The following is a 27,490-nucleotide window of genomic DNA, read 5'->3' on the forward strand; positions in this document are numbered from 1 at the left end:
GGCAGTAGCATTGAATTTAATTAGTAGTTGATAGGTGTTTTATGTTACAAAACTATATTATATTTATTTGTGTTTGGAACCGAATATTTGTCAATGACCTTATTTTAAAAGTATTTATTACGAGATTACGCCGATGTTTTTAAAGCATGCAGATAAGTGACCTTAGGGGCTTTACATAACTCTTCCTAAACCCGGACTCTTAATAAACATGGCTTATTTTATTAAAGATAATTTTATTTCTCAAATATTTTATTAAAATAACAATAATACCTTTGAAAAATATTTTAAAAACAAATATTTACAGTTGTAGCAATATTTTTGAATATTTTTAAAAAAACTGGAAGTATTTTTTTAGAGCTTTTAAATTTCAATGATATTATTAAAAAAAATATATAAACTTTAAAGGATATTTTTATTAATTTAGGGTTGAAAATAATTAACTGCTCTCGTCTTCTTCCTCTAATTTTGGAGCCACAGTTTGAAGACCGCGAAATGAACACCGTCAATTTGGGAACGGTTGTTGAACCGATGGTGAACCTCCCACCTCCCATTCCGAGTAATGTATAGCTGCTGCAATTGCATCCAAAAATGGAATCCTCTGTATCGAGAAGCGCGAGAAACGCCTGATTTGGCGCTTAATTTGGCTCAACAAGCTTTCTGAAAATGGGGAAATGGCCGCTCACCCATCCTTCTCTAATTAGCAAATTTGACTCAGTCTCTCTCGATTCCAAACTTGGCGCCTTCGGACGGCAAGAACCAACAAAAACAAACATCATGGTAAAACTTTACTTCTTGTTCCTCAGAGACCAGGAAAACAGAACCACAACGCCTGGGTTTTCTCTGGGAACAAGCTCTTTATTTCTTTTACTATCACTATCTCCTTTATCTCTTCTTTCGGATCCCTTTGTTCGTTCTTTCTTTTTAGATTTCTAGGGGTGAATCTGAAGAAGAGGGCATTTCAAATCTCCTCGTGCCTTTTATTTCTGTTTCTCTGTTATTATGTGCTTTGATTTTTCGTGGATTCGTTCAATGCAACATCTAGAATACTGCCGTTTGTGACTGCCATTTGAGTTTTTTTGAGAAAAAAAGAGGAAAAGGACGATGAATTGCTTTCAATGTTGTATGTCAGAGGAGAAAGTCAAAAGGAAATCTTCCAAAAAGAGCGTTAAGGAGCATCAGGAGCCAAAAGCTCTATCCTCATTTGCCAACATTTCCTTTAAATCTGGTTGGCTCTCTTCACATTGGTTGCATATCACTATTTTTTCAATCTCAAGTCTAAATCTACATGTAGGTTTTATTAGCTCATTGAAATTTGAAACGCGTTTTCGGGTTTCGATTGTTCTTGCTCAAAATCAGTGTTTCAGCATTGAATCTTGATATGGTTTGAGGCATTAATACACTCCAAGAATTCCCCCTTGTGTTAGTTTTTAATAGTTCATTGGAACTCAGAACGTGTTTCCTCTCTCAAACGTGATATTTGAGTTTTGATTTGTCTTATGGTAGAGAGTATCTGTTTTTCTCCAAATAAATATATATCAAGTTAGGAATCACGACTCTCCACGATAGTATGATATTGTCCACTTTGAGCATAAGCTCTCGTGGCTTTGCTTTGGGCTTTCTCAAAAAGCTTCATACCAATGGAGATGTATTTGTTACTTATAAACCCATGATCATTCCCTACATTAGCCAACATGTTATCCTAACCCCTAAAACATACCTAGAATTTGGAGTTCGTTGGAATTCCAAATGTGTTTCAGCCTTGTATCTTCCTCGATCGAGAATGGTATTTGAGCTAGGAAACTTTATATGGTTGAGGCATTTGGTAGCTTCATTCTCGGAACGGATTATATTTCTTAATCACTATCTTTTGGCAGTAATTTATTTCATTGCTTCATACATGTGTAAAGTGTTTTGATGGATTAATTCCTGAATTATTTTGACTCTCCTCCTATTCAACACATTCTACAAGATCCTTGTTTAAGACTTAGTTGCTTTGATTCTTCAAAATGTAGCAGTTTCAAATCACCGATCATATGTTTAATTCGAAAAACTTGACCGTGAACTCACAGATAATAGTCGGCGAAGGTACATAACTGAGGAGATAAAGAAGTTAGGAAGAGGAAACATCTCTGCTCAAATTTTTTCATTTGGTGAGCTATCTACTGCTACGAATAACTTCAGCCAAGACAATCTATTGGGGGAAGGTGGTTTTGGAAGGGTTTACAAGGGCATCCTCGAAGGCACAAACCAAGTATCGTGACACAACTTTTACTTTCGTTTATGCGAAATGGATTCATTATCGAGTTCTCTATTTATTTGTGTTTGGTTTCGTCTTCCTTAGGTAACGGCCGTGAAGCAGCTCGACCGAAATGGATATCAAGGAAACAGAGAATTCCTTGTAGAGGTTTTGATGTTGAGCCTTCTTCACCATCCTAACCTTGTGAATTTGGTTGGGTATTGTGCTGATGGAGATCAGAGGATTTTGGTTTACGAGTGCATGGCTAACGGTTCCTTGGAGGATCATCTTCTTGGTATGACCTAATGATTCGTTTCTAAATCGATTACGAGCTCATAATATCCCTGAATTATATGTTTGAATTCGTGGACAGTCCTACAAAAAGATTGCATTAAATGAAGTCATCTAGATCTAGATATATTTCATGTTACATTACAAACATAGTATGTTTCAATGTAAATGTTTCATTTTTAGTAACCGAAATCCAACGAAACCTTGGGATTTTTTATTCATACATCGAAAAAACGAAGGTGCTCGATCTTAAGCTTGCATCACCAAAAAATTTTATATTGGATTCTGAAGTTGGAGCCTCCTATTTTCAGATATACCGCCAGATAAGCAGTGTCTGGACTGGAAGACGAGGATGAAAATTGCCGAAGGAGCGGCAAAAGGACTTGAATACTTGCATGAAACTGCCAGTCCGCCCGTGATATACCGTGATTTCAAAGCTTCAAACATATTGTTGGATGAGGAATTCAATCCAAAGCTCTCTGATTTTGGTCTTGCAAAGTTAGGTCCTACTGGGGATAAATCTCATGTTTCCACTAGGGTGATGGGAACCTATGGTTACTGTGCTCCTGAATATGCGCTTACGGGACAATTGACAACGAAATCAGATGTCTACAGCTTTGGTGTCGTGTTTCTGGAGATTATAACTGGAAGACGGGTTATAGACAATGCTAGACCAACAGCAGAACAAAATTTAATTACTTGGGTATGCTTTTTCTGGTTTGTTATCTTCTCTCACCTGCACACACAGATCATTAAGTCAATGTTTTCAATTTTTCTTGACATTACTTCATTATTTGATCTTGGTATTAGTGAAGAACATTTAATTTATCTTGTGATGTGATTTACATGTCGATATCTTGTTCCAAACTACGAAAAAACTTCCTAGCCTGTTGATCGATATCGATATTTTTGTGTATGACGAACGTTCTAAGCTCGAACGTTGAAAGATATGTTGAGGCTAAAAACTTGTTAATTCTCGTTTGATTGCAGGCACAACCACTATTCAAAGACAGAAGGAAATTTACCCTAATGGCAGATCCAAAGCTAGAAGGAAATTACTCAGTGAAGGCTCTGTATCAAGCTCTAGCAGTAGCAGCCATGTGTTTACAAGAGGAAGCGGGTACTCGACCATTGATCAGCGACGTGGTTACAGCAATTGAATACTTAGCCGCAGACAAGGACATCGATGAAGACATAGATGACGATTCGAATTTGGGACCAGATTCAGGTTCAGGAGAAGGTTCTCCGGATAGAAGTAGGAACGATGGAGATAAAATTGTGGAGGGTGATGGTGATGGTGATGGTGATGGGAGGTGATTCAAAATGGAGTAAACATTTTAAGAGGAAAAAAAAGAGAAGATGTTGTGGAGGTCTGGCAATTGTAACTGGGGCAGCTTGGCTCTTGGCCCCTCATTTCCTTCCTTCTTTGTAATATTTTCCAATATGACAAAGCCATTTTAAGGATACTGGACCAATGTGCCAAACGGATTACACAACTTTCATCCCTCCTTTTTGATGTTTTTTTTCTCCCCTCCCAGGGTCGAGGGTTGTTTCAAGGTAGCTACAGCATATTTACCATTATGCCCATGTTGGATTTTACGTCTATTTTCTAACTGTGGTACGTAATGGAGTTTGAAAAGCATAACGTTCGTCTGTGTCTGGTTGGCAGTGTAATTAATCTCTGAACTCTAATGTATTTTGTAACTTTTAAATTTGTGTTCAGTGGATTGAATCAACTCAATTAGGCTAGTAGATCAACTTCGTTCTTATTCCCACTCACAGGTTGAAGTAGCTCCCGTTCCTTGGATACATTTAGGATTGTTGTCGTGCCTCCGTTGAAATCGAGCACCATTGCCATTGTGGTTCACCTCAAACCAAGTTTGATGTTATAACCGCACATATCAAATTACTTCAAAATACTATCTATATAGAACCATTCTCAACTTTTTAATTAAATTTTGTGGGAACGAGACTAGAAATGTCTATTTAACCTACCGTGATCGATCTAGAAAATCTTTGTTCGAATGGAGAATGGAGATGGATTTGGGAAACATTTACTAGTGGTATTAGACACATACCCATTGACTCATGCAACTTCAAGAACGTATCTAGCTTAAGTAGTTTTGTCATTCTATCTACAACTTGTTATTGTGCGACTCAATGCTTCAACTCAATAACTCCATCTTTAGTCAAATCACGCAAGAAATGAAACCTTATATCAATATGTTTGTTGCGTTTATGCATATGATTGGATAGCTTAATGGTAGAACTGTTATACATAACCAGTGATACACTGTTCTTGAAAATGATCAAGTTTTTTCAATACTCTCCTCATCCACACAATCACAAGAGGTAGTTGCTACAAAATCACAAGAGGTAGTTGCTACAAACTTGCTATAAACTCTCGTGCTTTACTCTTTGGTTTTGCTAAAAGAACTTGTACCAATGGAGATAGTATCCCTCACTTAGGCTTTACTCTTTGGTTTTGCTAAAAGAACTTGTACCAATGGAGATAGTATCCCTCACTTATATATGTATGATATTCCCCTTCATTAGCCAATGTGAGACTTCAAAAATCCTCAACAATCCTCTCCTCAAACAAAGTACACCATAGAGCCTCCCCAAAGGCCTCCTTCTATGTAGCCCTCGAACAAAGCACACCCATTTTTTCACCACCTAAGTAATTATGACTACAACTTCGACGCTGACAATTTTTTTGTTCGACACTTAAGGATTTCATTGACATGACTAAGTTAAAATAAACGCAATGCTTTGATACCACTAAAGGGAATAAATAAGGCCCTTCTTCGAATGGTAGAATCTACATACTCCACTATGTATCAAAATAGATACACATTTGAGAACAACTTCTTGTTTACACACATATGATCGCTACACCTTTTGTCACGACCTGATTGGATCGCTACACCTTTTGTCACGACCCGATTTTTACGATCGCGACTATGTAAAAACTTGAAAATGAAAAAAAAAAAAAAGAAATAAAATTTTTTGCGTTAAAAAAAAACATAAATTCATTTTATTTACAAATCCAAAATAAAGTTTGAATACATTGGACGAGTAAACAAAATACCTCAAAGCATTAAAACAGTTGAAACATGATGTGACTCTATATGACATCTAGTTCAGATCCACTTCGATCCTCGACCAACCCCTTTTTGTCACCTTTAAAACATGAGAGAATAGGAATATGTACAAAGACTCAGTAAATCGCGTACATGCTTGATGTTAGGGTACTACACTCTTTCTTGTCATGTTCTTTTTCTTATCCTGAGAATACAAGTCCTTAGGTTCTGTTCTTGAGTTCTGAATTCTTGTCCTGGTTATGGCTTAAGGACCTTGGTCCTAGATTTTGAGTTCTTAGGTTATGATCTAAAGGGTGTGATTCTAAGGTTCTCGGTTTTTTAGTTCTGAAAACTTGAAGTTTGATATTTGTTCTAGTTTCTTATCTTTGGAACTTGGTTCTTGTTCTTGATTTTTGCCCTTGTCCTTAGTTCTTGTTATTTTCCTTGTTATGTTCCCTAAGATACTCTCCCTAGGATTTCCGGTACAAGACATGAACTCTACAACCTGTATCCAAGACTACATGCATTCTAAGCAACACAATCTGGAAACTTGCGTCTAAGGCTTTATGTGTTTCAAGCGATATAGTCTGAATCTAGATCTAGGGCTTCATGCATTCCCCGCATATAGTCTGAAACCTACACTCAAGGCTTCTTATGTTCCAATTGGTGTAGCCTAAAACCTACGTCCAAGACTTCTCACGTTCCAAACGGCGCAGTCTGAAAATCTATGCCCATGACTTCATACATTCTAAGTAGCATAGTCTGAAACCTACATCCATGGCTTCTTGCGTTCCAAACGATATAGTATGAGAACCTATATCAAAGGCTTCTTTTGATCCAAGCGATGTAACCTTAGTCATGATTTTATTGTCGCATAAGAGTTGTAGGGGTTCTTAAGTTCTAAGTCTTAGGACCTTGTTCCTTCGTTCTTGAGTAGTACCTAGCAATCTTCTTGTCTTAATGGACTTAGGGCTTGCGTTGTACTTATCTTTAGAGTGTTTTCGTAGTTTCACGGGGTTCTTAAGTTCTTGCTCCAAGGGGAATAAGTCTTTAACATACATTCTTAAACCCTATCCCAAACTTATAAGTCTTAACATACATTCCGAGTACCCTCGACTTTTTTAAAAACTTCAAAACGTCTTTAAACTTTTTTAAAAAAACTAAAAAAGTATGCATATAGTTAGTACTACATTTAAAAAAATACACAAACTTTTAAAAGTAGATAATCTATCCGGTGTTGATAGACAGGTTTCGTTCATATGTTGACAGTAATATTAAAAATTTAAGGATATTTTTGAGACATTTTTTTAAAGTTTAAGAATATTATTGAATTAAATTAAATTTAAAGGTATTTTTTTTATTAATTTAGAGAAAATTAGTCTCACCAAATTTAAAATTCATTTTAAAATAAATAATTTTAATTATAATTTCTGTTGGGGCCGCCAAAATTAAATCAGAAAATTGTACGTTGGTTTTGGGGTTCTCTCATCAGTCGTCACTCCCACTCCCCCAGGGTTTAACCTTCGCCCCTCCGCCCCTCCGCCATGGCCGTGCTCAGACCCACAGCCCTGAAGCAACAGTCACTATAAACCCCTCTGAACTTTGGTTTTAGCCCAAAACTTCTCAAAACGGCTCCTTCTATAAGCCACTCCGGGGGCAAGCTGGGCAGAGTTGCAGCGATGATCACTTTGGGGGCCTCCACTTCCCAAGCCTCTTCGTTGATTACTCAATGGCCCTCCTATTTCTTTCTATGGCGGTCTAACTCTGTTTCTAATTCTTCTATTTCCATTTGCGCCTCCTCCAAGAGGCTCTACAGGTCACTTTTCTCTTGGGTTTGTTCTTTACGGGAGGCTTTTGTGTTATCTTTTTGTTGTTAATCGGGGCGTGGAGAACATTTTGTCCTCTGTATGGGGAATTAGCTGCATTTTTGTGTGTGTGTTTATGTGCTTGTTGTTCGTTCCAGACATTTGTTACAAGTTTTCTTGACTGAAACTGCGAAGTGAGTTTCCTCCCCCTGCATGTGATAGGGAACTTGTGATATGGGGAAGGACATGTTTGGTGGGTGTGATTTCTAGGAATTTTTAGTTATCATCATGATGATATCTGAAAACATGAACTCGTTGTTAACCTCCTATTCCGTTCACTCTGTTTCTTGTTGGTAGAATGTCGTTCTTTGAATATGATTTGAAGCTTTATGGCAATGGTTCTTTAGTATGATTTTTGAGGCTTTTAAATTCAGTCATGAAGAAGTATATCGGTTATCTTTCTAGGCACTTTAGCTCTTTTCTCCTATATCGTTATCTAGTCCATAAAATTGTGTCATATTATTTGGTTTCATCTATGGGGAGGACATTTACCTTTCCATATGAGCGTGATTGAGTCTTAGGTAATCGAACTCAAATTTAGCAGAAGTGATACTGACACCTTTCTTGGGTCATCCATTTTGTTGTTTTAATTGTTTATGTGTCTTACATTGCACAGTTTATCGATCAATTATTGGGAGAGTATGGTTTTGAAGAACTCCGATCTTAATATTTCTGAAAATATTCATTTGCAGGGCTGAATTTAGTTCTCTGAAGAGTGTTCGCAGCGCTTCTCCAAATGTGAATATGTTTCATGCTTCCTTGCAGTGTCGACAAAGTTCTTTCTTGTGCACCAATTCATTTTTTGAAACTAGACAACATGACAAGGAGAGGGCGTTTCTGTCTGACATAAATGATTGGTCTAAGAGTACTAGGCAACTGAAACAAGAGAAGCTCTTTAGGTTTTCAGAAACCGAGATCCTGACAAAGAATGACGAAGAAAAGCTAAGAAAAAAAGAAAATCTCATTGGCTATGGGACTTTGCATTGTTACAACAGTCTTTGCCCTCCATATTCTAAGGTTCAGACAAATTTGGGAAGCAACTGTTCCAATGCTTCTAATGATCCTAATTGTATAAACCCTCCAACTAATGTGTTATCGGATGAATTCGGGAAACAAGAACCTATAAATTTTGAACGAACTGAAAATGTTGCAACTATAGATAGGATGATAAGTGACAGGGTACCTTTACTTGAGACTGTCAAGTTTTCACGTGGTGAATGCAATGGAGACACTAATTCGTATTCTGGGGAACGGCCCATGAGCAAGCCTGCAAATAATGTTTTGCATAGTCAGGTTGTTCCTATGCAAAGTAACAAAAAGTATTCTGTTTCTCAAAATGGAAAGGGGTCAATTATGCGTCACGTACCAAATGTTTCACCTAAAGGCAGAAATAGAAATATCTCTTTGGGAAAGGTGAATAGTGTACTAAAAACTTCGAAATGTACTGAAGCTGCTAATGGAATAAATAAGGGTGTAGCTGGGGAAGAATTTTCTAAAGTGATCGTCAATGGAAGTGGCACCAAGATGATGGAAGTACTTGCAACTGCTCATAAGCCAGATATAAAGGAGAGGCTTAATGGTGTATATGAAAGCGTTCTTGTTGTTGATGGTGTATCTGCAGCAAAGGAAGTTGTTTCAATAAAGGAGAGGCTTAATAGTGTATATGAAAGCGTTCTTGTTGTTGATGGTGTATCTGCAGCAAAGGAAGTTGTTTCAATGCTTACTACCAAGTACAAGAATCTGGTGCATGCTTGCGATACTGAGGTGATTAAATCTTACTTTATTTTCATTCTCTGCGTTATGTACCTTTACTGCCTTGAAACAGGCCAACAGACCTATAGATCCAACATAACTGTATAATTTACTCCCAAGTTCTGTCATATGATGATGGGCACATACTTGTGAAATTTCTTCAATCCTTGTTCTGTTTTTCTATTTTCTTTAAGGTGGCCAAGATTGATGTGAAGCAAGAAACACCCGTTGACCATGGTGAAATAATATGCTTCAGTATTTATTCAGGACCGAAAGCAGATTTTGGAAATGGAAAGTCTTGCATCTGGGTGGATGTTCTTGATGGTGGCGGTAAGGAAATTTTGCTTCAATTTGCACCATTCTTCGAAGATCCTTTGATCAGAAAGGTATTTCTTTTTGTTCCTCTTGGACCCTTTTTTAGGAGACTAATGTAGGCCAAATTTTTTGATAAAGGAGGTTTCCTTTTCTGGGACAAGTTTGCAGAGAATAAGGGCGTCTTTTGGCATAAATTCCTAAGTCATTTTGGATTACTCAACATTGTTTTTTTTTTTTTTTCTTTCTTTCTAGAGTATGCAATATTTGGTTGCAAATATAAATTACTTTTTAAAATAACTTTCAAGTTGGTTTTCCAAAACTTGATTTTAAAGTGATTGGTTGTTGTAGATTAATATTTGTAGAATCAATTTTAGATGCAGCACAACCAAACAAACTTGTAATTTAAAATCATTTTTAAGAAAATGTAACCAAACAACTTAATGTTTTAATTAAAACCACTTCTATTAGAAGTGTTTTAAGAAAAGATGTTTTTAATAAAGGTATGCAAACTCACCCTAGATACATTATCCACCGTCAGATAATTAGTTGGGACACAATCGAGGTAGCCAAAGCTTTGTCTTCTAGATGTTGGCTTCTGAACATATTGTTGATAAATTGTAAAACCGCTATAGCTCGGTATTCTCATTCATATATTTACTGCATCACAATTGTATTTTTTTTATAAGACTGGCTAATTATTCTGACCATTTATTCAGTTGTATTAGTTAAATTATGAGAATGCAACATGTGCATGTGTGTGGTATGCTGTAACTCAGAAGATAGTTTGGTTTTGACCAAACCTGCCTTCCTGTTAGGTCTGGCACAACTACAGCTTTGACAATCACATTATTGAAAACTATGGGATTAAGATTTCTGGCTTCCATGCTGACACGATGCACATGGCACGGTTATGGGATTCATCAAGGAGAATGAATGGTGGATATTCACTTGAAGCTCTTTCTTGTGATACAAAGGTCATGTCTGGGGCTAAATTGGACCAGGAAAAAGAGTTGATAGGTAAAGTGTCCATGAAAACTATCTTTGGCCGGAAGAAGATGAAAAAGGATGGATCTGAAGGCAAACTTATAGTCATTCCCCCTGTTGAAGAACTTCAACGAGAAGAACGGAAACCATGGGTATCTTATTCTGCATTAGATTCAATATGCACGCTGAAGCTTTATGAGAGCTTGAAGAAAAAACTGTCTGACATGCCTTGGGAGAGGGATGGAGAAAGGATTCCGGATAAAACAATGTTCAACTTTTATGAAGATTATTGGAAACCATTTGGTGAAGTTCTTGTCAGAATGGAAACTGAGGGAATGCTAGTTGATAGGCCATATCTTGCTGAGATAGAAAAATTGGCCAAAGCAGAACACGAGGTTGCTGCTAACAGATTTCGTAACTGGGCTTCAGAGTACTGCCCTGATGCCAAGTACATGAATGTTGGAAGTGATGCACAAGTGCGCCAATTGCTCTTTGGTGGCACTTGTAACAGGTAATTAGTCTATGTTCTAAATAATATTTTTGGCTTTTTAAAAATTACAATTATGAGTTATTTACTATTTGTGGACATGTACTTGTGCAAGTTGTTAAGCTCTTTATTACACAATTTCATGCTTTTTCCCCTTGTGATAATGGACATGTTTCTAATCCTTTATCTTCAAACTTGTTGATTCGTTTGAAAAGTCATGCTTCCTTATTTTTTTCATTTTACAGTAAGAACCCTGAAGAGTCTCTTCCAACTGAAAGGACATTCAAAATTCCGAACAGTGAAAAAGTCACTGAAGAAGGGAAGAAAACTCCCAGCAAGTTTCGGAATATTACTTTACGTCGCTTCAGTGATGAGGCTCTCTCAACAGAATTGTACACAGCAACTGGTTGGCCTTCAGTGAGTGGGGATGCTCTGAAGATCTTAGCAGGCAAGGTCTCTGCAGAATTTGATGACTTCACCGACGACCCTCAGTCTGACACTGAGGTTGTCAACGATTTTGAGACAATGCCTCATGAAGAAAACAGAAGGCGTATAGTTCATGAATGTGCAAATATGTCTGATTATGGAACTGCTTTAAAAGCATTTAAATTGAAGGAGGAGGGCATGGAAGCCTGTCATGCTATTGCTGCTTTATGCGAAATCTGCTCTATTGACTCGTTGATATCAAATTTCATCCTTCCCTTACAGGTGAAATTCTTCTGCGAAGTCCCCATTTATGCCCATTTATAATATCCTTTCAAAAGAGTCACGATAATTAATGCAACTTTTGCTAATTTTGACCCTGTTACTGGTGGTAGGGGAAGAACTTTAGAAGGTAGGTGTAAGTAACTTTGTTTGCCAATTATGAGTTTATGACACTTTTATATGTGCCTGTAGGTTCTAGAAGGAACTAGTTCAGAGTATTGTATACTGCTTCACTTGATTTATGCACAGTTATCTGAAGACATGTTGATTTTGATTGATGAACATGCAGCTTTGAAGTTTCAAAACATGGAGTCCCTCTCTTACTCTGATCAACATTATGGTTTTCATATGTTGGACTTCAAATTCTAGGCACAATTTTTGACTTGCAGTGAAACTGGCTGTTTCTATTGCAGGGAAGCAATATATCTGGTAAGAATGGGCGTGTCCATTGTTCTCTAAACATCAACACAGAAACTGGCCGCCTCTCCGCTCGGAGACCAAGTTTGCAGGTTCATAGTTAACTAGTCTCAACTATATTTGCATTTGGCACTGAAGAGATCTGTGATGATTTCCATGGGAAAGTACGTTTGCTTCTTCTATTAGATAGTGTCACCTCATAGCGACTAGAAGCTTAGAGCTTATCATGATCGCAGAGTACTAAATCCTATAACAGGCATTATGTAAAATATTATGATTATTGCTAGCTATTTTTTTGCACAAATTATTTTACATTTAGCCTTCTGTGTGAGTGTGTTTGTCATCTCAGTTTCAAGTGATCTTTATGTTCATATATTCCTTGTGAACTATGATTCTAATGGAGACTTACGTTGGTTATATTTTTTCTGTACTAGAATCAACCGGCTCTGGAAAAGGACCGATATAAGATCCGTCAGGCCTTTATAGCTTCTCCTGGAAATTCCCTCATTGTTGCTGATTATGGCCAGGTAATTTTGTTAATGAATGGGAGATGATTTGTTTATGCGGTGTGTAATTAGATTTACCCCATCTTCCGCTGCTATCTTTTTGTTACCTATTGGCTTCAACTATATAATCGCATAAAGAAAAGAGAACATTAATGATTAAAATGTAGATTCCTTTTGCAGCTGGAACTTAGGATTCTTGCTCATCTTGCCAATTGTCAGAGCATGCTGGACGCCTTTAAAGCTGGGGGAGATTTCCATTCAAGAACTGCAATGAATATGTACCCTCATATTCGTAAAGCTGTGGAAGAAGGAAGCGTGCTTCTTGAGTGGGATCCTCAACCTGGGGAAGATAAACCTCCAGTTCCATTGTTGAAGGTAAACTGATGTTTTTGTTACGAGAAAATGTGTGCAAATGTGATTCGTTTTATTGGTGTTAGTTTTCCGAAGTATAACAAACTGGTATCCGTTTCTCTTATTATCTTAGAAATGATATGAAATGGAAATGCTTTATCTTTAACACTGAATTTTGAAATATCATATCTATATTTCTCCAAGGACACATGAATTGTCCACTGACATGCTCTGATGCTGCGAGTCAGATTCAATTAGTAATTTCTTTTGATGATGCTATTATTTTAGCGATAGTTTGTTAATTGTAATAGTCGTTAGTCTGTTTGTTTTGTAGTAGTTATGGTATGGTATTTCGTAGGTAATTGTTTGAGTGAGTTTGTTCTAGTTGGTTTTTGGAATCCACCATTATAAGTAGAGAGAACCTTTGTATCATGACACCCAAAAAAAAGCAAAGCTTTTCACATGGACCTAAATGTCTTGAAAGTATGAACACTGTATGAAAAGCAAAACTTATCCGGAATAGTTGCCTGATTTAGTGCCTTGTAATCTACACAAAACCTCGCAACACCACTTTCACTAGAAGCATGGGGCTAGAGAATAGATTGGTGCGAGGTCGAATGACCATAGAAGCGAGCATCTCACTGATCAGCCTTTCAAAATAAAATTTTTATCATACTTAGAAAATTTGACGTTGATCTGGCCAACAGCATAATCAGCTGGCCGCTCTGGTGGAATGCCTTTTGGTAACTCAAAGATACGGTTGTATTCCACCAAGGCAAATGCATTTCTCTGCGAACATCCAAGTTGGCATCGTCTTTGCTAGCCTCTTCCTCATTGGTGTTCAAGATCTAATTCAACTAAGAAGCCCATGTTCTAGTCTGTCCAGTTCGGGCAAGCATTTTTACTAGACCTTGGCCTTAGTGAGGGAAAGATCCCCTGACATGTCACCTTGTTCTACCGAGGTAGAAGGTCTTGGTTAGCGACATCCAATCCACACCCACAAACCCCATCTTCCATGATCATTGCATTTCCAAAATTACATCTACCCCTCCTAGGTCTAGGGGTAAGAAATCTTCCCTTACAGTGATCTCAGGTAGGCAAACCACAACTGAGTTACAGACTCCTATACCACAAATGGAAACTCTGTTTCCCATATCACTACACCATAGTTCGCTGTCTCAGTGAGGAGTAACTTCAGCTCTTCCACTAGCAACTGAAAGATGATATTATGCGTAGCTTTGCAATCTATAAGAATCACTACACTTCTTTGATTCACTTATCCTTTCACCTTCATTTTTCTTGGTGACGAACAGCATGACGGAGCATAGCTAATTCCATCGAATCTTCTACTTCCAAATTCTTCACTTGGGGGGTTCTCTTTCATGTCCTCTATATCAATCAATATTTTTTTATTCGGCACTAGCTACCAAAATCCTTAATTCCCAAATTTCTCAATTCTTACAAAGGTTCTCTTAGGTCTACTTCTCATCACACCTAAAACAAAGCCGCTTCGAGTCTTTGCCTGGTACTCAGCATTCAAGAGTCTTTTAGTGGGTGGTTCCCTTCAGTTTCATCGCCTTTTCAAGAAGTGTAACAGTCACGTCTAAGTGACATTAATGATCTAGTTTGGCCGTTTTGTGATAGGTACTGTTTGCCTTGTTAGTGCCACTATGGGCCATTATGGGGCCTTGGTTTCTCCTCGTAGGCTAACCTTACTCTGTTGGATTGTTAATTGTTAGGTTTTGACATTACTAAACATAAACAATTGAAGTTCGAAGTAATCTTATTGAATATTGAACTTGGCTTTTATAGCCTTACAAATAACCATAAATATAAACTCACCACAAATTTGGAAACAAATTTGAAAAATATTTAAACTAGATCCCTAAAAAGCGAAATGCTTCTAATTTTAGAGGCTTTGTCAACAAATCAGGAAGCTGATTTCGGGTACCACAAAATAATAAAAAATTAATAGTTCCTTCTTTTGTAAGATCTCTAAGAAAGTGAAATCTTACTCTTATGTGTTTGGAACATCCATGTAGAACTGGATTTTAGGATAGCTTAATAGTTGAAGTATTATCACACATTAGCTTTGTTCCTTCTATTTGAGAGTGACTAATCTCTTTGAGTATTCTCCTCATCCAAACAGCTTGACATGCACAGGCACTAGCAGTAACAAACTCAGCTTCTGTGGTTGATAAGGTGACTGTAGGCTGCGTACGAGAAGACCAAGCTACTGCTCCTCCACTCATCATAAACACATAGCCTGAAATACTCTTGCTATCTTCCATGTCTCCGACATAGTCACTAGCAGTAAATTCATTTAAATCACTAACTCCTCCCTTTCTATAAAATATACGATAATCTACCGTATCGTTCAAGTACCTTAGAACTCTTTTAGCTGCTGCAAAATGTTGTTGTGTTGGACATGCCATAAAACGACTAGTCAAACTTACTACAAACATGAGATAAAGATGAGTAGCTGTAAGATACATTAGACTTCCTACTATTTGTTTATACAAAATTACATCTACTTTTGCACCATTTTCATCTTTGCCAATTTTTTGTCCTCTATTCCAAGAAAAAAATCTCATCTGACCTAAATTAGTCATATCAAACTCTTTCTTCATGGAACGTTTAAACTCCTCCAATAATTCTTCATCGTCTCCAATAAATAAAAGATCATCAACATAAATACTTACAATAAGAATTTTACCTCCCTTCCTCTTGATGAAAAGTGTTTGCTCACTAGAACTGCTTTTGAATCCTTCCTTGATGAAGTAGGATTCTATTTGACTAAACTAGGTTCTAGGTGCTTGTTTTAATCCGTAGAGAGCCTTTTGGAGTTTGTACATCATCTCCTCACTCCCCTTTTTCTCATAGCCTTCACCGGAATCTGCTAACCATATAGGTGGATGTCGATTTCTCCCCTCCCTTATTGTCAAATCTGGTGCAACAATTATTGAAAAATTGTTTTCAGCAACTGGTTCAATTGTTTCAGCAACCGATTCAGTCGTTTCTTCCGTGATTTTCGTTTCTTCATTTTCAGCAACTGGTTCAATTGTTTCAGCAATCGGTTCAGTCGTTTCCTCTGTGATTCCTCCTCCTTCGGCTGTGTTCTTATCAATTTCAATGTTTTCCCCCCAATCCAATTTTTCCGTTGCTCTCCATTTACCCATTTTTGGAAATGGAGTCCGATGTTGCTTGCCTTTCATACATGCCTCACAGGTGGTGTTTGAAGCTCCAATTTGCGGCAGGCCTTTCACCATGTTTTTGTGTTTCAAGGTGCACAAACCTTTGTAGCCGAGATGATCATATCGATGGTGCCAAAGTGTTGATTGATCCGTATTTGAAACTTGGAGGCATCTTTCTTCATTTGTTGTGGTAGATGGTTCAATACCCAAAATAAACTGCCGATTTGCAAAATAAACTGCCGATTTGTGCTCATAATTGACTCTGCTATTTTTCCTCTTTTCGGATGATAAATGCTACATACACCATCTTTAAACAACACTACTACTCCTTTTTCTCGTAGTTGTCCAATGCTCAAGAGATTATTTTTTAGTTTAGGTACCCAATACACATTACTAATAGTGCAACGAACCCCATGCAAAGTTAATTTCACTGTACTCTTTCCCATAACTTTCATACTTGTATTATTTCCAAGTTTGATAATGTGGGAAAATGTCTTGTCTAAGCTTGAAAAAAATGTCGTCTAAGCTTGAAAACATACTTTCACTTGCACACATATGGTTTGAGCAACCAAAATCTAAGAACCAAGCATCACTCCTTTCTGCTTCATGTCTTTCCATATGAGCCGTTAACAGCATTTCATCTTTGGACGTTCATATTGAAAATGTAACTCATGACACCTATAACTTTCAACCGTTGCTTTGTTGAAAGTTGATCTTTCTCTTCCGCGTCCTCTGCCCCTGTAAGTTCCTCTTCCTCCATTACTTATTTTCGTTCGCCCTTCGACTTTTAGAACTTGCTCCTCTCCATTAATGTTGGATCTTCGAAATTTTTGTTCATGCACCACTAATGAACTTTGGAATTCATCAATGGACATATCTTATCACGCAAAATTTTGTTATCAATATCTTTGGATTCCTCAATGGATACTACAACATAAGTAAATTTTTCACGCAAAATTTTTTCTACAATTTTCTTGTCTGACATATCTTCTCCATTGCTTCTCATCTTGTTGGAGATTATCATCACTCTTGCAAAATAATCTGTGATACTTTCATCATTCTTCATATCTAGGATCTCAAATTCTCTCCTTAATGCATTAAGAAAGATTTCTTCACTTTTTGGTTTCCACCAAATTTTCGCTTTATTGAGTCCCAAACAATCTTGGCTGTGCGACGATCCAAGATTTGTTCAAAGACAGTACAATCAATTGTTTGGAAGAGGTAATGCTTTACTTGGTGATCTTTGAGTCTAGCATCATCAAGGTGACCCTTTCGTGCCTCAGTCAACGTTGTTCCTTTCTCTGGTTCTGAGAAACCAATCCCCACCACACTCCATAGACCTTTTGCTCTGAGTAGATCTTCCATCAGCTCACTCCAATGATCATAGTGACCATCGAAGTGAGGGATCCTCGTTAAAACTTTGTCTTCACTCATACTCTCTCTATTTGATCACTCAAAAATTGGACTCTGATACCCATGGTTAGGTTTTGACATAACTAAGCCAGAAACATAAACAATTGAAATTCGAAGTGATAATCTTATTGAATACTGAACTTGCTCTTATAGCCTTACAAATAACATAGAAACTAACCACAAATTTGGAAACAAATCTGGTAAACATTAAACTAGATCCTAAAAATACTCTTAACTATTTTGACTTAATCAAATTCTTCTATCAGGATCTCAATCTTCCACCATCTAGGCTTGTTTGATTGTACCTAGCCCAACATGGTTACAACTGATAACCTATGCCCGGATTGTCGGATGTAGACTGTTGAGGAACATTCATGATTGGAGGTCTCACATGTAGCTTTAGAAGATCAATATATTCACGATTGGAGACACGGTCGGAGTAGGTTTGTGGGTGATTGGATTCCTTAAGAGAAAGGTGATTTTGCAATCCTGAACTGTTGGTCCTGACGGAGATTCTTCATCGTAGTAATATTTCATCCTCCAACATAGTCAACCAAGTCTTTTTAACTTTTTTTAATTATTTATTTATTTATTATTATTACTTTTTTATGTAAATCAGATGCTTTGTATCCCTTTGAAACCCTTGTTATTTATTTTCTATTTACTTATCAGTCATTTTTTATTTATTGTAATTCCTGTCGATGTATTTTCATTTTAATATGTAGCAGTTTCTTATTCTTTTGTCTATTCTTGTGCAACCATGTTCGTCCAGCAAGAACAAAGTGCCATTTAAACGATCTCTTGTTTTTTGATTTCTTTTATGTGAACATTTCTTTCTTTTCTGCAGGATGCCTTTGCTTCTGAAAGAAGGAAAGCTAAAATGCTTAATTTTTCCATTGCATATGGCAAGACTCCTATTGGCCTTTCCAAAGATTGGAAGGTATTTCCAAAACCAACTTTCTGTCTAAATATCGTTAAGGTGCTAACTGGCGGCTGGTTACCTCACCATTCAGGTTACTGTGGAGGAAGCAAGTAAGACGGTTGACTTGTGGTATAATGAAAGAACAGAGGTTCGTAGATGGCAAGAACTACGAAGGGAAGAGACTGAGAAGAAATCATGTGTTCGCACATTGCTTGGACGAGCTCGTCAGTTTCCTTCAATGAAGCAAGTTACTCGTGCCCAAAAAGGGCATATAGAAAGAGCTGCTATTAACACGCCTGTGCAGGTTTGTGCATAAATTTCCTTTCTTGGCTTCTCCTCATCCCAATCTCCAGTATTAAATTTGGTTCACGAATTACAGGGTAGTGCTGCCGATGTTGCCATGTGTGCCATGCTGGAAATATCTAAAAATTCACGTTTGAGGGAACTTGGATGGAGGCTGCTTTTGCAGGTCAGTCATCACTACCTTACCTGCGATTTAATATCTGAAGACTTGTGTTTCTTTTGGTTATTTTTCAGTTATAACTTGCATCCCTTCCTGCAGCACCCTATTTTTTCTGTACTTATCTGTGAGATCCTGCATGAATTAACACTTCTCCTGAAAGTCAGGTTCATGATGAAGTGATCTTGGAAGGACCAACTGAGTCAGCTGAGGTTGCTAAGGCCATTGTTGTTGATTGCATGTCGAAACCCTTCAATGGAAAGAATATTCTTAAAGTCGACCTTGCTGTGGATGCCAAGTGTGCACAAAACTGGTATTCTGCTAAATAGATATATACCAAAATGAATTTCTAACTAAACTAACCGACATCCACAGCCATCAGTCGTTCGACTCTAGATGCCTTCTGAAGGTTGTGTAAATTTATGCTGGCTGATGTGAAATATTGACCACTCACCCCTCCTTGATGATGACATGATGCTGGTGATAATTGTCCAGCCAAATGGGAAATGATGATTCCTATTTCCTCATCTGTGGGAAGGCATTCTGAAATTTATGTGTCTAAAGGTAGGCTTGTGATTGTGTGTATAGCAAGGTTTTTGCTCTTTTTGAACTGTTGTCTATGTAACTCAATTCTCCATGTCTATGTACTCCATGAAACGACTATCATTCGAATTTCTAACTTTTTAGCCAAAGGCACGTCGTTAAGCAAATGTTGACATGTTTAGATGGAGTTCGTATGCGAAATATTATTTCTTTGGGCGTATGGTCTTGCAAATTTACTTTTTGGTCAAGAGGGCACATTCAATTAAGTATGACATTAGTGTATGTTTATGAAAATTTGTTATCGTGTAGACGGGGGAATATGATATATAACTTAACTTCCAAGTAGAGGAACAATTGCTACCAATTGTACTTGCGACAATATTTGCATATTTCAAAGCCTATAGAAGATTAGGAGGAACAAGCTGCTCAACATGTCTTGTGACACATTAATTTTCAGTATGTACATTATTTTATTTATTTTTTCTTATACGTGAAAAAATTGTAATGAATTAGTAAGCAGTCTACAAATATATGAAAATTGGATAATTGATAAAAAATGAATTTGCTCCGAAATTCTGGCTTCGTATGGGTGGGTCCATGTGGAGCTCTAGTCTCACAAATTACTTCTTAAAGAAAAAATAGTTTCTTAAATTTTGAAAGGTTCATAAATATTGAAGTAGTTGTAAAGCAAATCCAACATAATTATATGACCAAAAAAAAAAATGGAGAGTTTGGGTTTTGAACTCACTCCCTCCAAATCCAAACCCATTCCCTAACCCACATTTATAAATTGTTAGTTGTTAGGGATGGGCCATCAAAGCCCATCTATCTCATCATCAGTTCATTCAAGATTTCATCTCTGTCAAAACCCATCCAACGTCCAAGATCTCTTATGCAAACAGTTACCCACAATCCCATTATTGGCCCACTGGATTCCGAGTGGATGGATAGAATCTGCAACACACTGCCAGAGCAAAACCTCATCTTCCTCTTACAAAACTTGCAAAAACTCAGCCATGGCTTCCGTCTCCTGTACTTCTACCTCCATAAATCTCTCCCCAACATCCCTCAATTCTCGCCCCCCACTCAAATTGGGTTCCCAGTTTCTCGGTCTTCAATCCAACCTCCGATGGGTCTCACCCATCGCCATTGGACCCTCCAACGGCTCTAGAGCAACCTGCTGGTTCAACCTTAGGCAAAATGCGGAAGGTGCAGGCATTTATGGCAGCCAGTCCCGAGACGACTTCATCAGAGACGATGTTGAGCAGGTTCTTCTTTCTTCTTGTTCTGTGGATTTCTGTTTCTTGTTCTTCAGTTTCATTCCTGTTTTGGGGCTATTTCTGATGATTTGGAAGTTCAAATTGTTCTTTACACCTCCTGCGCTTCCATGTTCTTAATCCAAAATCTATTTCTGATGATTTTGGGGCTAGTTTTGATGTTCTTAATCCAATCAATCATTCATTAAAGCTAAGCTCAACTAGCTTATGGTAGTATGTCTTATACCTCTGAACTGAGCTTAACATCATTCCTAGAAACAAGTTTTAAAGGAAGAAACATTTTTGGTTGTGCAGTATTTCAACTACATGGGGATGCTGGCTGTGGAGGGTACGTATGACAAAATGGAGGCTCTATTGAGCCAAGACATTCACCCAGTGGACATTTTGCTGATGCTGGCTGCCTCAGAAGGGGACAAACCAAAGCTTGAGGAGCTATTGAGAGCTGGGGCTAAGTATGATGTGAAAGATGTAGATGGCCGAACCGCCATTGATAGGGCACCTAATCAAGAAATCAAGGATTTTATTCTTAATTTTTCTGTTGAGAAGCTATGATTTGGTTGGTAAGTGGCTCTGTTTTGGGATAGGCTTAGAAAGAGGTTTAAGCTTTGTATTTCACTGCCTTCTGATGTTAATCACAATATGGTACACTTGTTTTTGGAGTATTTTGAATGACTAGTAATGATCTTTGGCTTTCATTTTCTCTCAGAATGTTGATAAACATCATAGACAAGTTCAGAAAACAAGAACATTATCAATTAAGCCTAAACTCCAAGGATTAAACTTGATTTTACCTATCTATCTATCTATAATCATACATGATTGTACAGCACTGCTCTCAAAATTTATGAATAAATACTATTGGATGATATTTCATAAACAATGCATTTATGCACTTTCTAATAAAAAAAATAAGACTACTTACTAGAATTCTCTCTACTGCTAAAATAGACTGCTTTTGCGTTTCCCACCGGTGAGCAAAGCGAAAAATGGATCCTCCTTCTCCACACTATCAGCTTTGGTTTCATTGAATTGAATTCCCACTGCACTAGTTGTAATCGGGCTGGGAGGCTTAATTGAAACAAATGCTGGCCTCTTCGAATGCAGTTTTTTTGCACCAACCAACGAGGGGCTTGAATTTACAAGAGAACTACCTTCTCGAGGCACGAATGTCTGGCTCGAGGTCGCTGCAGGACTGATTGAACTGTCTTTTGTTTCTGTAATATCCTTGACAGAAATATCGTTAACTCTTTTGGAAGGGCTTGCTAGCAAATCATTCTTACTCATTTTCATTAGATCAAGAGCTTCGTCATTACTTTGATTTGCCTCTGCCTGCTTGGTAGCAGGTTCTTCATCTACACCCAAAAAGAAGAAATACAAGTACACTACAGTTTATTTTTCTTTTCATAATAAGATGAAAACAAAAATCAAGTCTGCATACAAAGAATAGAAGACAGAAAAATGGCGGTTCCTAGACATTGCAATTGTGTTCGGTTAGTTAGCTCTACAAAGAAGCATAATGTATTACTGCTGAAATGCAATTGACAAAGAGGAATATTGGATACTTTATTAAAAGGTGATGAAGAACGCGCACGCACATATATATATATTAAGAAAGGTAAATATGTGAAGGGAGTCACGAGTATAATACCATTAAAACCCTTACCTCCAAGAAAAGATTCAAGACTCTGATACAGCACAGTTGATGCGGCCGAAGAAACATTTGGCCCAATATGTTCTTCCTGATTGTTAGTCGCAACTTCTTGTTTGTTTTCTTGCAATATAAATTTGTCGTCTTTCCAAACACACTCTAAGAGGACAAATTCATCATTTGTAGGGTAAAACTCTCTAAAGACCTGTAAATATATTGGAAAAGAATTTAAAAACTTCTATTTTGTGAAGATAATTAGAAAGGCAGATGAGATGAGAACCCTAGTGGAATAGCTTAAGAATCCCTTGGTTATACAGAAGCAGGCTTTGCAATTTGGAAAAGAATGGAAGATATACCTGAATTCCTTCCTGGTTTATTGTAACTACATGCTTTTTTTTGGAGATAGACGCAACCATGTTGAATATTGAAACAACATCGAGTAATATCTGTATAAAACAATAAAGAAACAGATGGTTAACGGGAATGCAAATTCATCATAAACATAAAATAATCAAAGTTAGCGATGGTAATTATGTTGCCACAATTTCCATTTCAGAAAAATGACAATGTACTCTCAATTGTCATGCAATCCTTTGAAAGTTTCTGAAAATCCTAACCTTGAAATGTCAAATGATTCCTGCTTTTCTTAAATATTTATTAATAAAAATGGAACTTACTTGTTGAACCAACACCCGAATACGTGCCAGTAATGCCAAAATTATAAAGCAAAACCCTGTGAAAAATGTTCGAGCAAGCAAGATAGATATCTCACTGATAATAGTCAAGGATGCTATTTGCACAATGAATTTCTTCAAATTAGTTTCCATCGTCTAACAAACAAATTAGCTCCAGGTAAGAAGACATCATTTCAAGGTAATTGTCACAAATGCCGAAAAGTAAGCATTCAACAACTGTGAATAAAAAATCATGGTGTTATATACAACCATATAATGTGCCAGACAAGATTTTAACAGCACCAAATTCACGGCGATGATGTAAATGTTTCCGAGGCAGAGATAGAAAACAAAGCACTTATTTTACATAACCATCTAAGTGGGAAACGTTCTCACTATTGAACTTCTCACTTATGTGAAGGTGCATTAACTAGCAAACTTATGAAGTGGGCAAAAACAAAAAAGAATGACTGTGCTGAATCTCAAGAATGCCCAAAACACAACCAAGATATAGAAAATACAAGAAGGCAGGAGCAAGAATCCAATAGGTCGAAAAATGTCAATATTGTCAAAAACCTTTTTACATACAAATATCTAACACTGAAAGATGCTGAGGTGAGTTGCTGTACATAATTGATGTAATGTAATACGATCTAACAGCTTCAGGTTTTATATTAAGGAAAACATGAAGTTACATATCATATATGCCTGTCAAGTAGTCAAATGATCAAGTTAACCAAGTAAATAAGCCAGCCAGCTTTCATACAAAACGCTGTGCAATACAGGGCATGTTTTCCACTTCCACTGTTGGACATACAGGAAGACTAATTGAATAGCCATTAAAAAATCCAACTTACACCACTATAAAGATTCTCATGGATACTAAAATGAATTTGAGCAAACAGAAAGCAGCAAGCAACACCAACTTATCTGTAATGCATTAGACCAATAGATAAAAAGGATACGTTGCTGCCTTAAAAATTGGCTCCACCATCTGCAAAAGGTTTGGAAAAAGATCCCATCAATACAATGTCCAAAGGGGTAATCTACGACGTAAAGTGAACATCATTTTATAATTTCCATAACAGTAGAATCATTGCCCCTTGAGTTCAATAACAAAGAATAACCCTTGATTGACCTATCATTCAAAACAAAGCCCAACTACTTGAAAATATTTTTTAGTGAAAATGGAACAGCTTACATCAAGCAAAATAGATTTAGATAATATACTATATCATAATCTCCTTCTTTTTTTTTTTTTTTTTTTTGGTATAGGAATACACCATGATCTTTTTCAATCATAAGCATAAACATATAGAAAGAGAATGAACATTCTATATAAAGACTCCCAATTAGTCATGCAAAGAGACAAATTCAATAGAAAAATCACCTCTGATAGTAGGCGTGCAGCCCCCAGAAGCTGTTCCATGAAATTATATTTCCCAACTTCACATTTCCTCCGTTTCAAACTGTAACAAAATAGAAAGTCAAAACAGAAGATCAAAGGAAAACGAAGACATACATTTATAATCTAGTCATCTCTTTACTATATGCTAAATAGAAAAAAAAATTCATGAGGAGAAGGAACTCAAAATCACATACCTTTCTAAAAAATGAATCTTTTGCTTAGGTTTCTTTCCATCGATAACTTGAAAGCAGGAATTTACCAACTCCTCTAACTTGGCAGCTTGTAGAAGTCTTAAATCTCTCCTTACCTAACATTTTTTATAGACGCAAGAAAAGTTACAATGTATGCCAAAAATCGCAAATTCTTCATCTAACACTGCGTGAATGATTTCACCAACTTAACTACATACTTCCTATGACTCTTGGTTTTGTGTCACAATGTCCCCTTTCCTTTCAACTGGTGTCATCAATATGAAAATGTTTCCCACCTATTACTTGTATGGACATATATTTACACAGACTAACATATACGTATAAAAGCAATATTCTCCTCCTCCAAGAAAAATTCCATGCACTTCTTTTCTCGCAATTTAGTTTTCTTTTCTCAGTAACTAATCAATCAACCACAATTTTCTTAGAGGGAGGGAGATGAAAACCTGCAAAAGATATTGAAAATAGGAACTCCGGCGATGCTGATTCTTGTTCTTATAAATCATTTTATGTAGAATGCCACATTCTAAATAGAGCTGGTCAAGCATGGATGCCAACTTCTCCTGACGGTTCTCAGCTACAGAAGAGGCCATGGAACCTCTAGAATTTTGAAATTACAACCAAAACCTAAGAATTAAAAACATGAGTCCAATCGATAAAGCTTCACCAGAAATCGAACATCGATTCAAACCTAAGAATTATTAGAATAATGATGAAGATAAGGAAGCGGAGTATAAATACTAACCTAGGTGGAGAGAAGGAAGACGAGACAAGACCGCGAGGGAGAGAAGAGGTGGTTTAGGTATGGTGCGCCAGTGAATACACGTAGCCTAACGACGGTGTTTCTTCACGGACCGACTCTGAGAAAAAACGAGTTTTGACTGGCGGCGACCACTCGACGGAGGCGGAGGGTTGAGCCCTCACCCCACTTTTATACTTTTGGGATTATTTTTCCTGCTGCTAATTGATCAAATAAAATAAATAAATAATTTTTTTAAAAAAAGAAAAAAGAAAAAGATAAAACCTTTTAAAAAATATATTATTTTTAGACGGGTAATTAGGGGTGTACATTCAATCCGGCAACCCCACAATCCTGACCAACCCAACCCCAACTATAAGAGTTGGGTTGAGTTGGATTAGCATTTCGCGTAGGGTTGGATTCATTTTTTCTGAACAATCGGTTTCGATTTCAAGTTCATGAATAAAATTTTCGAGTTGACCCGATCTAAATAAAAATATATAGAATATATTAAGAATCCTTTTGTGTTAATTGGTTTGACAGATTGATACTAAGGACACTCACGCTCCAATTGGACATCTGCCAAATATAATATTTTAAAAATATTTTAATATTTTATATTATTTGTTTTATATTTTAAAAATACTTTAATATTTTATATTATTTTTAAAACACTTTATAATAAACTAACATATAATATTAATATTATTTTTTATTTTTCTAATAATTTAAAGTTATGTATATAATTTTAAAACATATTCTAAATTATAATATATTTATCATCCTAACATTATTATATCATAATTTATATATTTTTTTAATTTTTTAATAATTTAGAGTAGCATAAGCATATTTCAATTAATATTTTTATATATTTTTATTTTTATTATATATAATACTCTTAGACTAATCATTTTTATTGTTTATTTAATTTCACGATCTATCCTTATATTTTTATTAGTTTAACCAATTCTTAAAAAAAATGTCAGTATTGAATTATTTTAATTTTATGACAATGTTGAATTAGGTTAATATGTTACAATTTTTTTTTTCGTCAATAATTATAGATTGATTTATGTTTGATTGTGAACTTTTAATATATTTTATCTAAGATTATATCAGAATAATTATAAATTAGAGATAAATAAAACTTTTAAAAAAAATTGACAACCCAACCTAAAAATAAAGGGTTGCGTTGTGTTGGGTTGGGTGGTGAAAAGTTTCGGGTTGGGTACTAACCCAACCAACCCAAACTTTTGGGTTGGGTTAAAAAAAATCCTTCAACCCGACCCAACCCGGGCTATGTATACTTCTACCGGTGATTGCCCAATTTTTTTAAATAATATTTTATATATATCTCATACATCACCTCCCTCCTCGATTTCTTAGGAGCATTTTATATGTATCTTTTTAAGGTTATCTGAGGTATTGTTGTGATCTTGCCTCCTGTAGATTACATTGCAACCATGAAAGCAGATGGGAGAGGATTTAGCTGGAAGACTTCAGTTACCAACAACATTAACTAATGCATTGGGACAGAAGTGGAGGTTGGACTAGATCACGTTGAGTTCTCGACCGTCTGCACTCCCACAACTGTAGTTAGGTAGGTCACGTAGGAATAAGGGGCATGGGATTAAGAGTCCAGCCAACAAAGCGTGACAAGTTGGTGTGTGATGATGATGGTGGCAAGGATGTTGTTTGATAATTTCAACCGCATTTTCTTTACATCTTCATTGAAGTATATTGTATGATTGATGTCTCTTGATTCATATCATCTATACCAACTCACAAAGAGGAGAAAGCTTATGCCTCTATTAGCCAGGACACGCACAACCTTAATGTAGTGGTGATAGGTAATATATCTATTCTTGGGCACTTTGGGATGCACGAGAAAAATTGAAGGAATTGAAAGTATAGTTACAGGATCGGTTAGACAAAGTCTTCATCTTGGCGATGTAATTGCATATTGATTACCAAGAGTTAAAAAAGTGATAGCGAAGAACAAATATCC

The 27,490-nt window shown here is 36.6% G+C and overlaps 4 protein-coding genes across 5 annotated transcripts; 3 read left to right on the forward strand and 1 right to left on the reverse strand.

Moving 5' to 3' along the window:
- Window positions 1–783: 783 nt before the first annotated feature.
- LOC111438491 (probable serine/threonine-protein kinase PBL23) lies at window positions 784–4,203 on the forward strand. Its single transcript, XM_023076406.1, has 5 exons — window positions 784–1,225; window positions 2,070–2,251; window positions 2,342–2,531; window positions 2,839–3,230; window positions 3,518–4,203. The coding sequence occupies exons 1-5, from the start codon at window positions 1,102–1,104 to the stop codon at window positions 3,842–3,844; spliced, it is 1,215 nt and encodes a 404-aa protein (XP_022932174.1). The 5' UTR covers window positions 784–1,101; the 3' UTR covers window positions 3,845–4,203.
- A 2,855-nt stretch (window positions 4,204–7,058) lies between these two features.
- LOC111438488 (DNA polymerase I A, chloroplastic/mitochondrial-like) lies at window positions 7,059–19,691 on the forward strand. The gene is made up of 12 exons (XM_023076404.1): window positions 7,059–7,426; window positions 8,168–9,239; window positions 9,422–9,613; window positions 10,358–11,037; window positions 11,259–11,721; window positions 12,132–12,227; window positions 12,570–12,662; window positions 12,822–13,016; window positions 18,447–18,539; window positions 18,613–18,825; window positions 18,901–18,990; window positions 19,149–19,691. Exons 1-12 carry the CDS (start codon window positions 7,290–7,292, stop codon window positions 19,308–19,310), a joined length of 3,486 nt encoding a protein of 1,161 aa, XP_022932172.1. The 5' UTR covers window positions 7,059–7,289; the 3' UTR covers window positions 19,311–19,691.
- Window positions 19,692–20,437: 746 nt separating this feature from the next.
- Window positions 20,438–21,560, forward strand: LOC111438495 (protein LHCP TRANSLOCATION DEFECT). The gene is made up of 2 exons (XM_023076413.1): window positions 20,438–20,792; window positions 21,096–21,560. The coding sequence occupies exons 1-2, from the start codon at window positions 20,541–20,543 to the stop codon at window positions 21,351–21,353; spliced, it is 510 nt and encodes a 169-aa protein (XP_022932181.1). The 5' UTR covers window positions 20,438–20,540; the 3' UTR covers window positions 21,354–21,560.
- LOC111438493 lies at window positions 21,537–25,683 on the reverse strand. Of its 2 annotated transcripts, none has more exons than XM_023076411.1 (9): window positions 25,486–25,683; window positions 25,187–25,340; window positions 24,726–24,838; window positions 24,514–24,592; window positions 24,089–24,117; window positions 23,127–23,220; window positions 22,806–22,895; window positions 22,465–22,654; window positions 21,537–22,153 (listed from the first exon to the last, which is right to left on the reverse strand). In XM_023076411.1, the coding sequence occupies exons 2-9, from the start codon at window positions 25,331–25,333 to the stop codon at window positions 21,741–21,743; spliced, it is 1,155 nt and encodes a 384-aa protein (XP_022932179.1). In that variant the 5' UTR covers window positions 25,334–25,340; window positions 25,486–25,683; the 3' UTR covers window positions 21,537–21,740. The 2 variants fall into 2 exon arrangements, with proteins under 2 accessions (XP_022932179.1, XP_022932178.1); XM_023076410.1 differs by having other exon boundaries at window positions 25,187–25,367.
- Between the last annotated feature and the right edge of the window lie 1,807 nt (window positions 25,684–27,490).

The sequence above is a fragment of the Cucurbita moschata genome, unplaced genomic scaffold (assembly GCF_002738365.1).
Source record: "Cucurbita moschata cultivar Rifu unplaced genomic scaffold, Cmos_1.0 Cmo_Scf00075, whole genome shotgun sequence".
NCBI classification, from domain to species: Eukaryota; Viridiplantae; Streptophyta; class Magnoliopsida; order Cucurbitales; family Cucurbitaceae; genus Cucurbita; species Cucurbita moschata.